Consider the following 14,975-nt stretch of genomic DNA (forward strand, 5'->3'; position numbering starts at 1 on the left):
AGGCTCTCCTCCGCGTAGTTGCCAGCCGGCACTGGCTGGCAGATGGCACTCGGAGGAGGCCTAATCTGTGAGATCTTATGGGTCGAGAGGAGGTGATTGGCAGGAGGCAGTCTCCCAAGTACGCAGATCCACTACCATGAAGGGCTTTTTAGGTAGTAAGAAGCACCTTGAAGCGCACACGGAGATCAACAGGTAGCCAGTGCAGCTCGCGGAGGATAGGTGTTATGTGGGCGAACCAAGGTGCACCCACAATCACTCGTGCGGCCGCATTCTGGACTAGCTGAAGCCGCCGGATGCTCTTCAAGGGCAGCCCCATGTAGAGCACACAACAGGAAAACTAAAACAGAGTTGGCTAAGTTTGCTTAAAGTTGACTATGTTTGCAGAACTCATGGAGAATTTGGTCCAGTGCTTTTCAACCTTGGCAACTTTGAGATGAATAGACTTCAGTTCTCAGAATTCCCCAGCCAGCAACTGATCTAGTCTTTTGCAAACAAGTTGGTTTATACAGGTAGTCATCCACTGATGACCACAATTGACCTAGGAATCTTGATCATTGAGCCAGGGGGTTCTTAAGCAAGGTGTCACATGACTGCTTTGCTCATGGACAGCAATCCTGATTCTCCCAGTTGCAGTCATTAAGTGGAGCACCAGGGAGAGAGCCTGGGTCTCCAGGCAGGGAAGAGTTTGGGTTTTATTGGACTTATACGCCACCCTTCTTCCAAAGGACTCAGGGTGGCATACAACATAAAAACACATGTGACAAAAGTTAAAAAAGATTAAATAGGAAATCCAATAACCTTCAATGGACAATTTAAATCAAATTTAAGATTAAATTAAAATTAACAATTTAAAATTAATAATTTTGTTTGTGAGAGTGAGAAATCAACATAAGCCTCCCACCACAGACCATAAACAACAGACTTTTGAGTCTGTTGTGACCCTGAACAGTTGTTACTGAGTTCATGGCAGAGAGTCCAGTATTTGAGGGGTGGCCATAAAAAAAGGGGGGGGGTCAACTTATTTTCCAAAGCACCTGCGGGCAGGACAAGAAGCAATGGATGGAAACTAATCAAGGAGAGAAGCAACCTGGAAGTAAGGAGAAACTTCCTAATAGTGAGGACTGTGGAAGCACCTCTGATTTCTGAAGGCAAGTTTTAAGCAGCCCTCCATGCTATTTTAAATGTTGACTTCTTCGAAATTATATTGTAGTTTTGACTCTCGTTTGCTTTCCAGACTCCCTTCTGCTACGATGGATGGCGATATAAATTTGTTTCATAAATAAATAAAAGATAACTGAGATGAGATGAGCAATGCTATTATTTCTGCAACTATTCCTGACATTAATATTTTTATCTATTGCTTTAGATCAGGGGTCCCCAAACTTGGCAACTTTAAGACTCGTGGACTTCAACTCCCAGAATTCTCCAGCCAGCTGGCTGGAGAATTCTGGGAGTTGAAGTCCACGAGTCTTAAAGTTGCCAAGTTTGAAGACCCCTGCTTTAGATGTTGTCACTGTTATTGTTGTTATATCCTTTGTATCCTTTCCAAATTGAGCCCAATATGTATGTTGCTAAGTGAGAAAATTGTTCAGTGAATTTTACCCCATTTAACGACTTTTCCCCACCCCATTTGTTAAGTGAATCACAGCAGTTCTTAAATTAGTAACACTTTTGTTTTAGTGAATCTGGTTTTCCCCATTGATTTTGCTTGTCAGAAGGTCGCAAAAGGGGATCACGTAAGTCCAGGACATAGCAACCGTCATAAACATAAATCAGTACTCAAGCATCCGATGTATGTAAGTCGCTTCAAACGGTCACTAAATGAATTGCTGTAAGTTGAGGACTCTTTGTAAATCCAGAGTTGTTTTGCACTTCCTCCAGTGACGGTCCAGGTAGTCCTCGACTTACAATAATTCATTCAGTGACCGTTCAAAGTTACAACGGCACTGAAAATAGTGACTTATGGCCGTTTTTCACAGTTACAACCTTCGCAGCATCCCCGTTGATCGTGGGATCCAAATTCAGAGGCTTGGCCATGGGTTCCTATTTATGACCGTTGCTGCGTCCCCAGGTTACGCGACACCCACCCTCCCCCTTTTGGCGGCCTTCTGACAAGCAAAGTCAATGGGGAAGCGAGGCTGACTTCACAACCGATACCCTTAACAACTGAGGCAAGGAAGGTCGCAAAGCGGAGCAAAACTCAAGAAAGGTTTCGCTTAGCCACGGAAATGTTGGCCTCCGTTGCGGTCGTAAGTCGAGGACTACTTGTAGTAGCCCCTCCCACTCTCGGATTCTCAAAGAGGGCGGGGGGGGGCAGGAAAGAGGCGACGGGGACTCGCAACGGATGGTGCAGCAATATTAGGCGACTTTTCTACCTATGGAGATTCTATGAATCCAGCGGCCCCGACGTGAGCGGCGTCTGTTTTGGCTCCGCCCCCTCGGGGGTTCCCCCGGCTTGCCCCGTCGCCTTAGCAACGGGAGAAGCCTGCCGGCCCCGCCTGCAACTGCCGCCCGGGCCGAAGGGGGCGTGGCCACGAAAGGCGGCAGCCGCGGCGGGAGGGCATCCGAGATGCGAGGCGTCTTCCCCGCCTGCGTGACTAGAGCCGCAGGGATCCGCAGGTGGATGGGAGAGTCCTGAGAAGCCCCTCCAGGTGAGCTCTTGGACCCCCCCCCCTGCCGGAAAGAGGGCGCCGAGGGCATTTTTGAGGCGCGCGCTCTGCGTATGCTCAGAGGACCTCTTTCCAGATTCGGAAATGGCACCTGTCAGACTCGAACCCGAGTTTTTTTGCTCCACCGAAAGTCTCTGGAAAGGGGAAAGAAAGCTTGCTGTTCTCCTCTGCAAAAAAAAAGGCGAACTAAACTTCCTCCCACCCCTCTGTTTTCCCGTTTTTTAAACAGATCGGATCAAGACCAGGATGGAGAAGACCATAGAGGGGCTGCAAGAACAAATGATGGCTAGGTAAGGTTCGAAGGACAGGCCACGATTTGACCCTTTAAAAAAAAAAGTCACAGAGTTGGAAGGGTCCTTAGAGATCATCTAGTCCAGCCCCCTGCTCACGCAGGAGTCCTATACAAGACAGGGAGCAATTTTGGAGCCTTTGAAGCACAGGGGGCTTATTTTAATTCCCTCCTTGAACCCTGAATTAATAAGGATTAGCACACCTTCATTGAACAATGGAATAGATCAGTGGTCTCCAACCTTGGCAACTTTAAGACCTGTGGACTTCAACTCCCAGCTCCTTTTTTGGCTTGCGTGCCATAAGGGGGGGAGCGCAGGGAGGTTGTGCACGGGCGTGCCACACCCATAATGCAATGCGCATGTGCACACTACAGGTGCGACCCCCCATTTTTTGCATCCTTTTTTCGCCCTCCCCAGGCTCCAGAAGCTTTATAGGAGCCTGGGGAGGGCAAAAAAAACCTTCCCCCCCCCCAGAGGCCCTCTGGAGGCTTCAGGAACCTTCAGGAGCCTCCAGAGCACTTAAAACGACCCTCCGAGCAAACTGGAAATCCATTCCCAAACTTCCGGTTTGCCCAAAGGGCCGTTTTTTTGTGCTCCGGAGACTTCAGGGAAGCTCATGAAGCCTCCAGAGGGCCTCCAGGGGGGCGGGGGGGCTTTTTTCACCCTCCCCAGGCTCCTATAAAGCCTCTGGAGCCTGGGGAGGGCGAAAAATGGCTTTTAAAAAAGGGTGAACTCAGCTGGCCAGCACGCACAGGTTCACCATCCCGGTTCTAGGTTCCCCAAGCCCAAACTTTCAATGCTGGTGGCATAGGGAATTCTATTGTGAGCAGAGGAGTGGAGGACTCTTCTTGTGAAATACCTCTGGAATCGCTCAATTGTGTTAATGTCCGATATACAGTGTGGATCTCAGGCAGGCGAGCTATATTCGAGAATTGGTCTGGCAATTTAGTTAGCATATATAGGGTGGAGGTTTGTTCTCCGAGCTTGTGGGTTGGTTTCCAAATGTTTTATTACCAGGTTAGGTAACATCTTCAAGAATTTAGGGGATGTCAGTGTCTGTGTTCTTCTGTTTATAAGGGATTCATGGGGTCACTAGGTCTTCTGGTGGTTTCCTCGAAAGCAGTCAGATTGTGTGAAATAGGTAATAACATGGAGGAACTAGATTCTAATCGGTAGAGATTGGGTTATATAAACTAGTATCTAAACTAATCAGCTCCTCAAAGTAATGCTCAACCATATAGTGTGAATTTCAACGATTATAATTTCCCAATGGGCTCAGTCTGCTGGGGTATCCTGGCAATTGAAGGCCAATTGGAAGAATCATTTGTTACGGCTACTTTTGCGCCTTGGTGGCGCAGTGGTTAGAGTGGAGTACTACAGGCTACTTCTGCTGACTGCCGGCTGCCTGCAATTTGGCAGTTCAAATCTCACCAGGCTTAAGATAGACTCAGCCTTCCATCCTTCCAAGGTCGGTAAAATGAAGATCCAGATTGTTGGGGACAATAGGCTGACTCTGTAAAACCACTTAGAGAGGGCTGTAAAAGCACTGTGAAGTGGTATATAAGTTTAAGCGCTAGTGCTAGAAATAACTGCTTCCTAAAATACCTAGTCAGAAAGGAATTGACTGGGGTCTTATAGGGTGTAAAAACACTCCAATGCAGTAGTATAATTAATCTTAAAATGAGTTACATAAGGCAGGCATTACCGGTTAAATCTTGTCCCTAAGATGCCTTAGCAAGAGCTGAGGTGGCGCAGTGGTTAAATGCAGCACTGCAGGCTACTTCAGCTGACTGCAGATCTGCAGTTCAGCTGTTCAAATCTCACTGGCTCAGGGTTGACTCAACTTTCCATCCTTCTGAGGTAGGTAAAATGAGGACCCGGATTGTTGTTGGGGGCAATATGCTGACTCTGTAAACCGCTTAGAGAGGGCTGAAAGCCCTATGAAGCGGTATAGCAATAGCAATAGCAATAGCAGTAGACTTATATACCGCTTCATAGGCCTTTCAGGCCTCTCTAAGCGGTTTACAGAGAGTCAGCAAATTGCCCCCAACAATCTGGGTCCTCATTTTACCCACCTCGGAAGGATGGAAGGCTGAGTCAACCCTGAGCCGGTGAGATTTGAACCGCTGACCTGCTGATCTAGCAGTAGCCTGCAGTGCTGCATTTAACCACTGCGCCACCTTGGCTCTTGGTATATAAATCTAACTGCTATTCCCGCAAATTTCTTTCTCCACGTCTGGTTCTGTTGCTACTGTACATCTTTTCTTCCTTTAAAAAGGTGATGCAAAGATTAGAACAGGTTAATGCACAAAAAGCACTCTGAACCCTTAAAAGCATCTTACAAATATTATCCCTTTTTTATTAATACAGTTTTATAAGAGATATATAAGGTATCCTTTTGGTTCTCTGCATTTTTTCTAGCCATGACCTTGTGGTTCAGCCAAAGAAAAGAAAGAACCGTAGTTCTTTCACAAAGTGGTTGAAAGTGACTTTTTTGGCAGAGCAGATAAAGAGGAAGAATTGACCACATGCTGATTAAAAATGCACCATAAGGTAGATAAAAATGACTGGATGAACCAGATTGGTTTTTTTTCATCTCTCCTGGCCCCGATTTGCTATCTTTGGTCTAAGGTAGGAATGGAGAAATCTGTGACCCTCCATGGAATATCCCAAATTTACCACCTCTCATTTAAAGATATTAGAGATATTTAATGAGGAGAGACCTCCACTCTTCTGCTCACGACAGAATACCTTAAGCCCGTGATGGCGTGCCTATGGCACGCGTGCCACAGGTGACACGCGGAGTCATTTTTAGGGCATGCGAGGTGTTGCCCTGTCAGCTCCAGCGTGCACACGCACGCTGGCCAGCTGACTTCGGCCTTCTTTTAAGCGTCCAGAGGGCGAAAAACGGCCCTACGGCCAAACCAGAAGTCCGTTCTCGAACTTCCGGTTTGCACATAGGGCCACTTTTTGGTGCTCCGGAGGCTTCCCTGAGGGCCTCGGACGGTGGAGGGGGAGGCTGTTTTCACCCTCCCCAGGCTCCTAGAAAGCCTCTGGAACCTGGGGAGGGCAAAAAACTGGTCCATCACCAGGTTTAGGTTTAGGTTTATTAGCTTTATATGCCGCCCTTCTCCCAAGGACTCAGGGCGGCGTACAACATTAAAAGAAACACATAATACAAAAGTTTTAAAAAAAATTAAATAGAATATCTCAAACCCAATTAAAATTGACAATGACATTTGTCAATTTTTAAAATTGACAATGACATCACTAGCCAAAAGAGGGGGGAGGGCCGGGATCGCACGCACATGCGCACAGGAGAGTCCCACGCATAGCATTATGGGTGTGGGCACGCCAGCGCATGGACCTCCCTGCGCTCCCCCCGCTTTTGGCACATGATGAGAAAAAGGTTAGCCATCACTGTCTTATGCCATCAGGCTTGAGGTTTTGGACTTAGATGACTTAGAACTACGCCACCTTCAGTCTGACCTAAGCGTAGTACATAAAATTATCTGCTACAATGTCCTACTTGTCAATGGCTACTTCAATTTCAACCACAACAATACACCAGCACACAATAGATACAAACTCGATTGCAGAAAATACGACTTCAGCAATGCCTGGAATGTATTACCTGATTCTCTGGTTTCTTCCCCCAAACCCCCAAACTTTTACCTTAGACTGTCTACTGTTGATCTCGCCCCATTCGTAAGGGGTCTGTAAGGGGGCGTGCATAAGCGCACCAATGTGCCTACTGTCCCTGTCCTAATATTCCCTTGTATCCGTATTCATTTCATGTATTCACAATCATGTTTTTACTTCTATCTGTTATCTAATTCATGCTTGACAAATAAATAAATAAATAAATATAAATAAATAAATAAGTCTTATCTGTATAGGCATAACATTGTTATGCTAATAGTTCTTTTTCCTTTGCATCAACTGCTCAATATCCTATCAGCATTAAATGTCAACAGTTGTTGCAAACTTTCGGGATCTTTACCATAAATCCTAGCTTCATTATATCAATGTACACGTATTCCTCGATCAGTGGTGGGTTGCAGGCGGTGTGCCCCGGTACGGATGTACCGGAGCCAGCCTGAAGCACTGGATACCGTTCTGTTCCAGTGCTCCAGAGGACCCACCCGCCCGCCCGAGCTCCTTACCTGTGTTTTAAGGCTTCTGTGCTTCTGTGCATGCGCAGGGAGTGTACAGCGCCTGCGGATGCTCTGCGGAGTAGTGGGAGTGTCACGGAGCATCACGGAGGCACTGAGACACATTCGTGCACTGTGCCCATCCATGAGGATGCCACTGGGCCCGTTCCAACCATACCGGTTGGAACGGGATTTGAAACCCACCACTGTCCTCGGCTTACAAACATTCATTTCGTGACCATTCAAAGTTACAACGGCACTGAAAACAGCTATTTATGACAGCTTTTTGCACTTATGACCATTGCAGCACTCCTATGGTCGCGTGATCAAAATTCAGGTGCTTGGCAACTCATCCATATTTATGACAGCTTGCAGTGTCCCAGGATCATGGGATCCACCTTTTGTGACTTTCTGACAAGCAAAGTCGGTGGGGAAGCCAGACTCGCTTAACCGCTGTCTTGCTTAGCAACAGAACTTTGTCCTACTGACTTGGCATCAGGCAAAAATATTGTGCTAAGCCACGGTTGGTATAACGATTCTCAGTTGGCCGGGAACACATATAGAACGCCAATAGAACACTGAAAATTTGGGGCTCAGTTGTGGTTTTAAGTCGGGATTGCCCTTACAGTAATGGCTTGTTTGTAGACTGATAAACTGGGCATGAGTCTTGCTGCTCTGCTGGTGGCTAACAAAATGGATTGTCCTCCGTGGTGAACATGAAGTTGAAAGGTGAATGTTGCAGGGACAGATAGCAATAGCACTAAGACTTATATACCGCTTTACAGTGCTTTACAGCCCTCTCTAAGCGGTTTACAGAGACAGCCTATTGCCCCCAACAATCTGGGTCCTCATTTTACCCACCACGGAAGGATGGAAGGCTGAGTCAACCTTGAGCCTGGTGAGATTCGATCTGCCGGCAGCTGGCAATCAGCAGTAGTAGCCTGCAGTACTACATTCTAACCACTGCACCAGGAGTGTGTTGCTTCCAGCATTACTGCCAGTTCGGCGCGCTAAATTTCTTGTGCACGCTTGCTTCAGTAGTGTGAACGCAGGCTCTGCGCACGTGCACGTTTGCACCTAAAAAGGTTTGCGCATGCGCACAATGTTAGAACAGGGGGAAAATACATTTTTTGCAAAGAAGATTGTTCAGAAACAAAAATCAAGATGGCAGTGCCGACAATAGAATTGGTTCGGGGCATGGCAGGCTGAGTTACTACCGACTCGGCCGAACCGGGCCAAACCACTAGGAACCCTTCTTTGCACTGCATCACTATGGCTCTTGATAGTCAACTCCACAACGATATATACAATACAAATACCTCTCCCAGGAATTTATTACTCATTGATAAAACCTGCTCTGGGCCTACAAAAAATACCTCTCTGGGGGAAAAAAACTGTTAGGTAAGCTCCCCGTTGGGAAAGCGAGTACGTTCAGCGAAGCATTGTGAGAGTTGTGTTGGAGAACACATAAACCAGCATACAGAGACACTGCAGTTTAAATAGGCTTTTACTTTCGTGGAAATAGAGGTATCGGAGTCCATCAAACAGTCCAAGTCATACACAGATAAGACAGTCAGTCATCAATGCCTTTCAATTAAGGGATAATCCAAATAACATAGTCCAGTATCGTATACTCAGTTCAAAAAGTAAAGTTTGCTAGCAGTTGCAAAACTTACAATAGCTCACGGCACTCAGATCAGATCAGCCCAGCATCTATCGAACAGAGAGCTAACGGTTGTTCTGGCTCCCTCTTATGGCCGATTGAGGAAAAACAGCAACCAATCACATTTTACAGCATGATTTAAAGAAACAGGTACAACATGATTTATATATTGCCAACCCAACCGTTAGATTATATTCCTAACATTGAATGACTTAACATGTTTACACACCTTTGTGTAGTTGGGATTAATGAATATAAATAAAATTTACAGATGATGGCTCATTTGGATGAACCAGAAAAACTGGTTTATTTTCCAGAATAAATGCTGGCTGGGGGATTCTGAGAGTTGGTCCACATGTCTTACACTTGCTAAAGTTGGGAAACACGACTCCAGGCCATAATGTAATTGCTTTACTTTTCAGTATTGCATGTTCTATCTGTGTTCCCAGCCAATTGCTATTCCAACCAAGGTTTAGCAGAATATATTTGCAGGATTCCAGTCTGTAAACCAGTATTATCCCAGAGCTCCCTATTAGAAGAGTAATGGGAAATTCTGGTTTAAATGAGAGGTTTGAAGCTGGCGTGTAAAGGGACGTGTGATAGATGGATGACATGTTTCCACTGCTTCTTCATGGCTAGCTGAGCAACAGTTTAGCAAGGAAGACCCATTAGATTTGAAATAGCCCATTACTTTTTAGTGAGGCTTATTTCTAAATAGCCTTACAAATTGGCAGAATCTAGCAGATAAGGACAGAATTTGCAAACATAAGAAGAGCAGATCAGATTAGTACCTGGATATACAATACCACAATAAGTTGGAGAATTAAAAAAAAATCCTGCCATAATCTTCTAAAAAATAGCATGTAAACATTGAGTCGAATTTAATGACACTGTACCCATCATAAATATATATGAACCTGTTGCCCAGCATCTGAATTTTGATCATGCGACCATGGGGATGCTGCAACCGTTATAAGTGTGGAAAATAGTCATTAGGCATTTTTTAAAGTGTCCATGTAACTTTGAATGTTCATTAAATGAATAGTGGCAAGTTGAGGATGAGATGAGATTTCAAAACTTCTTTAGATTTTGAATGCACTGCTGTGGCCTGTTTGCCGTGGCCGAATCAGAGGAGGAGGCATGGCAGACAGGTTGGCATCAAGGCAACCTGAGAGCTCCAAGGGGGAAGAGCAGTGGTGGGTTACGACCAGTATGCCCTGGTACAGGCGTACCGGTGCCTACTGGGAGCACCAGGTACGGTTCTGTTACAGTGCTCTGGAGGGGCCACCTGCCCGCCCTCACTCCTTACCAGTATTTGAAGTTTTCGGGACTTCCGTGCAGGCGCACAGAGCGCACGACGCCTGCGCAATGCTCTACCGAGCAGTTGGAGCATCACAGAGCATCATGGGCGGTAAGTACGCATGCACGTGTTCATGTGGTGGCCGCCCAGCCCTGTTGCACCGTACCGATTGCACCGGGATCCGGAACCCACCACTGGGGAAGAGGGAGTGGAGCTGGCAGAGAGAGAGAGACAGAGGCGGAGCCTGGGCCATCCATCAGATGGAGAGTCAACAATCCCCAGGTCTGGAGGTGGCTAATGAGGAAGAGGATGAACAGCTGAGTCCAGTGCCTGACATGCGGATGCGCAGAAGGCAGAGGAGAGGAGAGCAGTGGAAATATATGGGCCGATCCTGGGGACAGAAGAGGCACCGCTGCTAATGAAGCATCACCCTAGCTCTGGGGGATAAAAGGCAGGGGGCAGCGATGAATAGATGTGGCAGACAAGTATTCATCTTCTAGCTGGCCGGACTTATTAGCCTGCGTTGAGAGAGAAACCTTTTGCTGGGGCTGCCGGCATTCCTAATTAAACAAATCTTTTGAGTTCACTTTAGGGGGTTTGTTGAGTTTGGGGAGCTGGGTCAGAACATATACTTGAGAATCTAAGGATGTCCTAGAGCAGTGTCTCTCAATCTCAGCAACTTTAAGATGCATGGATTTCAACTCCCAGTATTTTTCTTCCATAAAAACATATTTAATCCCCTTGGTTGACTTGCAACACATTGCAACCCAGAATAATTGAAGTCCACACAGCTTCACGTTGCTGAGATTGTGAAAGTCTTCTAGAGATTTATACAGAAAACCACAAATACGCAAATCATATTGTGTCACTATTACAGATGCAAAAGCCAATCAGCCTGTTAATTAGCACCCTAACGCTTGACACTGAAGAATTTAAGATTTCATTTATTAGGCTATGGAGCCACGATGGGGCTAACTGCTTTTCATTAGGAGGGGGCTTTCTTAATTGACCCTCATTAGCCGCTGAAATTACTTTCCAAACCTGGTCAAAGAAGGGGGGTTTTCTTTCTTTTCTTTTTTTAAACTCTCTGGCACGCATAAACTTGCTAATTAGAAAAAGGTTTGCAGTTTGATCATTTACCCCCGTTCCCCCCCCCCTCCATCAAAGGAATCTTGTTGAAAAACATTTTTAATTGTTATCTAATTGGGCCACTTCCAACGCTTTCATGTAAATGGTGGGATAGCACATCATCAAGATGAGATTCCGTGAAGTTTGGGATTATTTATTTATTTTCCTGTCAAAGAGACAACCTTGACCTATTACACAAAGCCCTCGACTTACATCCACAATTGAGACCAGGATTTTGGTCATAAGTCTTTGCGGTCATAAGCTGAGTCCCTATTTGACCAGACTCGATTTTACAACTATTTTGATGATGGCCATTAAGTGAGCCCTGCAGTTGGTAAGCAAATCGCATGGACATAAGTCCGAATTCAGCTTACCCAATGGGTAGTTTTTGCCATGTGAGTGTGGGATGTTGCATCCCTTTATAAATGCGAGCTGATTGCCAAGTGCCCGAAATGTGGTCACATGATCATAAAAGTAGTATGGCCAGTGATGGGATTCAAATTTTTTTACTAAAAGTTCTGTGGGCATGGCTTGGTGGGTGGGGCAGGAGAAGGATACTGCAAAATCTCCATTTCCTCCCGATCAGCTGGGACTTGGGAGGCAGAGAATAGATGGGGGCGGGGCCAGCCAGAGGTGGTATTTACCGGTTCTCCGAACTACTCAAAATTTCCACTACTGGTTCTCCAGAACTGGTCAGAACCTACTAAATACCACCTCTGGGTGTGGCAGTTATAACTTTGAGGCTGGGTCATAAGTAACCTTTTTTTTAAAAAAATGTCATAATTTCAAATAGTTGTTAAGCCACTGGTCATAAGTCAAGGATTACCTATAGAGATTTAATTTGATTGAAATTTTACCTGCAAAGTTTCTTGGTGCTTAGTCCAATTCTATGCATTTCAGAAGTAGTTTAGTTTAGCTGATCTGTGCATGACTTTCTCTCATGTATGTTGGGAAAAATGCCCCAAATCAAGGTTATTTGCAAATGAGTTTGTAGAAATAGTATCTTGGCATTTCCCATTGCAACGGTCAAGTAGCTTACAAGGTGGAGGATCCATTGCGGGGAGGTGGCAAAAGGTAGGGGGGGGGGCGGAAATCTCACAGCCAGATGATGCAGCTGTGTGGATAATCCCTTGGGGAACAAATTACAATATTTACTTTTGTTTGACTTAATGGCACCCCAAAGCTTGATCTGAACACATCATCAGGGGATCTAAGCTTAGAAATGAGCAGTGTCTAAATACAGGTAGCCCTCAACTTATGACCACAATTGAGCCCAAATTGTTGTTAAGTGAGCTTTGCCCCATCTTACAACATTTCTTGCCATAATTATTAAGTGAAACATGGCAGTTGGTAAGTTAATAACACGGTTGTTAAGTGAATCTGGTTTCTCCATAGAGTTTGCTTGTCAGAAGGTCGCAAAAGGGGATCACATGACCCTGGGACACAGCAACCGTTGTAAATATGAACCAGTTGCCAAGCCTCTGGATTTTGATCATGTGACCATGGGGTGGCTGCAAAAGTTGCAACTGTGAAAAATGATCCTAGGTCCCTTTTTCCAGTGCTTTTATAACTTTGGTCACTAAATGAATTGTTGTTAAGTTGAGGACTCCCTGTGTTCTTCCCTTGCAGAGTTTTTCCAAAGTGCAAAAAAAAAAAAAAAAAGAAAAAGACAGAATAACGGAGAGGGAGAGTTGCCATTTTCCGGATAAAATATGGGTTTTGTACACGTTTTCATTTGCTTAAAGAATGAAACTAAATGGTTGTTTTTAGATCTATCCCTTGTGATGCTGAACTTCAACAACTCATGCACCAGATCGACATAATGGTAAACAAGAAGAAACTGGAATGGGAAAAGAAAATGCAGGGATTGGAAGCAAGAATGACTATCCGGAATGAAGAGTTAGCAAGTGCCCAGAGCAAATTAGATCAGAAAGGCCAAGAGGTAATGTCGCATTGTTTATTTTGTGACTATTGCATTGAATGGGTGGGTCTGCATCAGGGGTGGGTTGGTCGGCGAACCCGGAAGTAAGAAACTTCCGGGAATGGCGAAGGGCCCACCCGCCCGCCCACGTTCCTTACCCAGTTTTGATGAGTTCTGCGCTTCCACGCATGCGCAGGACGCATACAGCGCCTGCGCGATCCTCCAGGAGCAGCTGGAGCATCGCACAGACGCTAGTACGCATGAGTGCGTGCGCTGCGCGCGTGCACGAGGACGCCGCCGGCCCCGTTCCAACCGAATCGGTTGGAACGGGGCGAGAAACCCACCCCTGGTCTGCAATCATTTGCCTTAGATGTTTTCATACAAGATGAACAGAGGCCAGCCTGATTAGTTGCAGGATAGAAGTCCAGAGCAAGTCCCAGGCTTGTAGAAGAAGTAGATTGGGTAGCCATTTTGCCTTTTTGTTGCCAAGGAAACAATATGGACCAGGAGTGTCAAATTGGTGGCCCGCGGGTCAGATGTGTCATGCACAGGCCGTGCCCACCCCAGCTCCATGAAGGGAAAGGCGTCATGGGATATGTCACAGCAACATGACACGACAGGTTTGACACTCGTGACATAGACAATACACAGCACATAGAAGAAGATCTTAATTCATGAGGGACGTTCTCTTTTTGATACTTCACCCCCGTCGCTATCTTATGCCCAGTAATTTTATCTATGCTGAAATCTACATCTTAGCCTTGTTATGCAGAAAATACGACTTCAGCAATAGAGTGGTCAATGCCTGGAATGTTCTACCTGACTCCGTTGTTACTTCCTCAAACCCCCACAGCTTCAACCTCAAATTGTCTACCGTGGACCTCACCCCATTCCTAAGAGGCCTGTTGGGGGGGCGTGCATAAGCACACCAGTGTGCCTACCCTCCCTGTCCTCCTGTTCCAGTGGTGGATTCCAGATCCTGGTACAACCGGTACAGTGCAATGGGGGCCGGTGTCCACCACATAAATACGTGCAGCTTGCACGCACACACACGCAGCATGCGCATGCGTACGTACCACCTGCAATGCTCTGTGACGCCTTTGCAACGCTTCAGCTGCTCGGTGGAGCGTCGTGCAGGTGCTGTATGCGTGCACGGAAGCCCCGAAGAGTTCAAATACAGGTAAAGAGAGCGGGCGGGTGGGCCCTCCAGAGCACCGTACCAGAATGGTACCCGGTGCTCCCGGCAGGCACCGGTACACTCGTACCGGGGCGAACCAGTCGTAACCCACCACTGTCCTGTTCCCTTTTATTTGTATTCATTTCATGTGCTCATATCCATGTTTATACTTATACCTGTTATCTCATACATGTTTGACAAACTAAATAATAATAATAATAAATAAATAATAATATACTCCATAACCTAGGGAGTGTTTAGTAGGGGTGAGGAACTATGACCTTTAAAGGAGAAGGTTTGTAGCTCAAGGTTGGAATCAGCTTGTTTGTTCTCTTGCAGATGTTTCATTACCCCACGCTAGTGCTTTTCCGCTGATGACTAGCACTGTTTGTTTGTTTGTTTATTATATTTATATGCCGCCCTTTTCCCCCGAAGGGGACTCAGGGCGGCTCACAACTCAAACCAGGGAAGGGGGATACAGACAAAAAATTAAAAAACGAAACATAACAATGCATAATTTAAAACACACAACAGTCATACCATTCGAGACGGGGGCAACAGCTCTTTAGCCCCAGGCCTGTCGGAACAGCCAGGTTTTAAGGGCTTTGCGGAAGGCCTGGAGGGTGGTGAGGGTTCGAATCTCCAAGGGGAGTTCGTTCCAGAGGGTTGGAGC

The 14,975-nt window shown here is 46.1% G+C and overlaps 1 protein-coding gene across 2 annotated transcripts in view; it reads left to right on the top strand.

The window, feature by feature from the left end:
• The first annotated feature begins 2,533 nt into the window (after positions 1-2,533).
• Positions 2,534-14,975, top strand: part of DEUP1 (deuterosome assembly protein 1) — a 71,496-nt gene continuing 59,054 nt past the window's right edge. The window contains exons 1-3 of one of the 2 annotated variants that reach the window (XM_087721089.1): positions 2,534-2,651; positions 2,899-2,959; positions 12,975-13,146. In XM_087721089.1, the coding sequence (XP_087577215.1) occupies positions 2,916-2,959; positions 12,975-13,146 (216 nt within the window). In that variant the 5' untranslated portion in view covers positions 2,534-2,651; positions 2,899-2,915. The remainder of the gene's footprint in view (positions 2,652-2,898; positions 2,960-12,974; positions 13,147-14,975) is intronic. The other variant, XM_087721088.1, reaches the window with a different exon arrangement.

The sequence above is a fragment of the Thamnophis sirtalis genome, unplaced genomic scaffold (assembly GCF_051295495.1).
Source record: "Thamnophis sirtalis isolate CommonGarterSnake01/CBP01778 unplaced genomic scaffold, rThaSir2_p1.2 scaffold_8, whole genome shotgun sequence".
Lineage (NCBI taxonomy): Eukaryota > Metazoa > Chordata > Lepidosauria > Squamata > Natricidae > Thamnophis > Thamnophis sirtalis.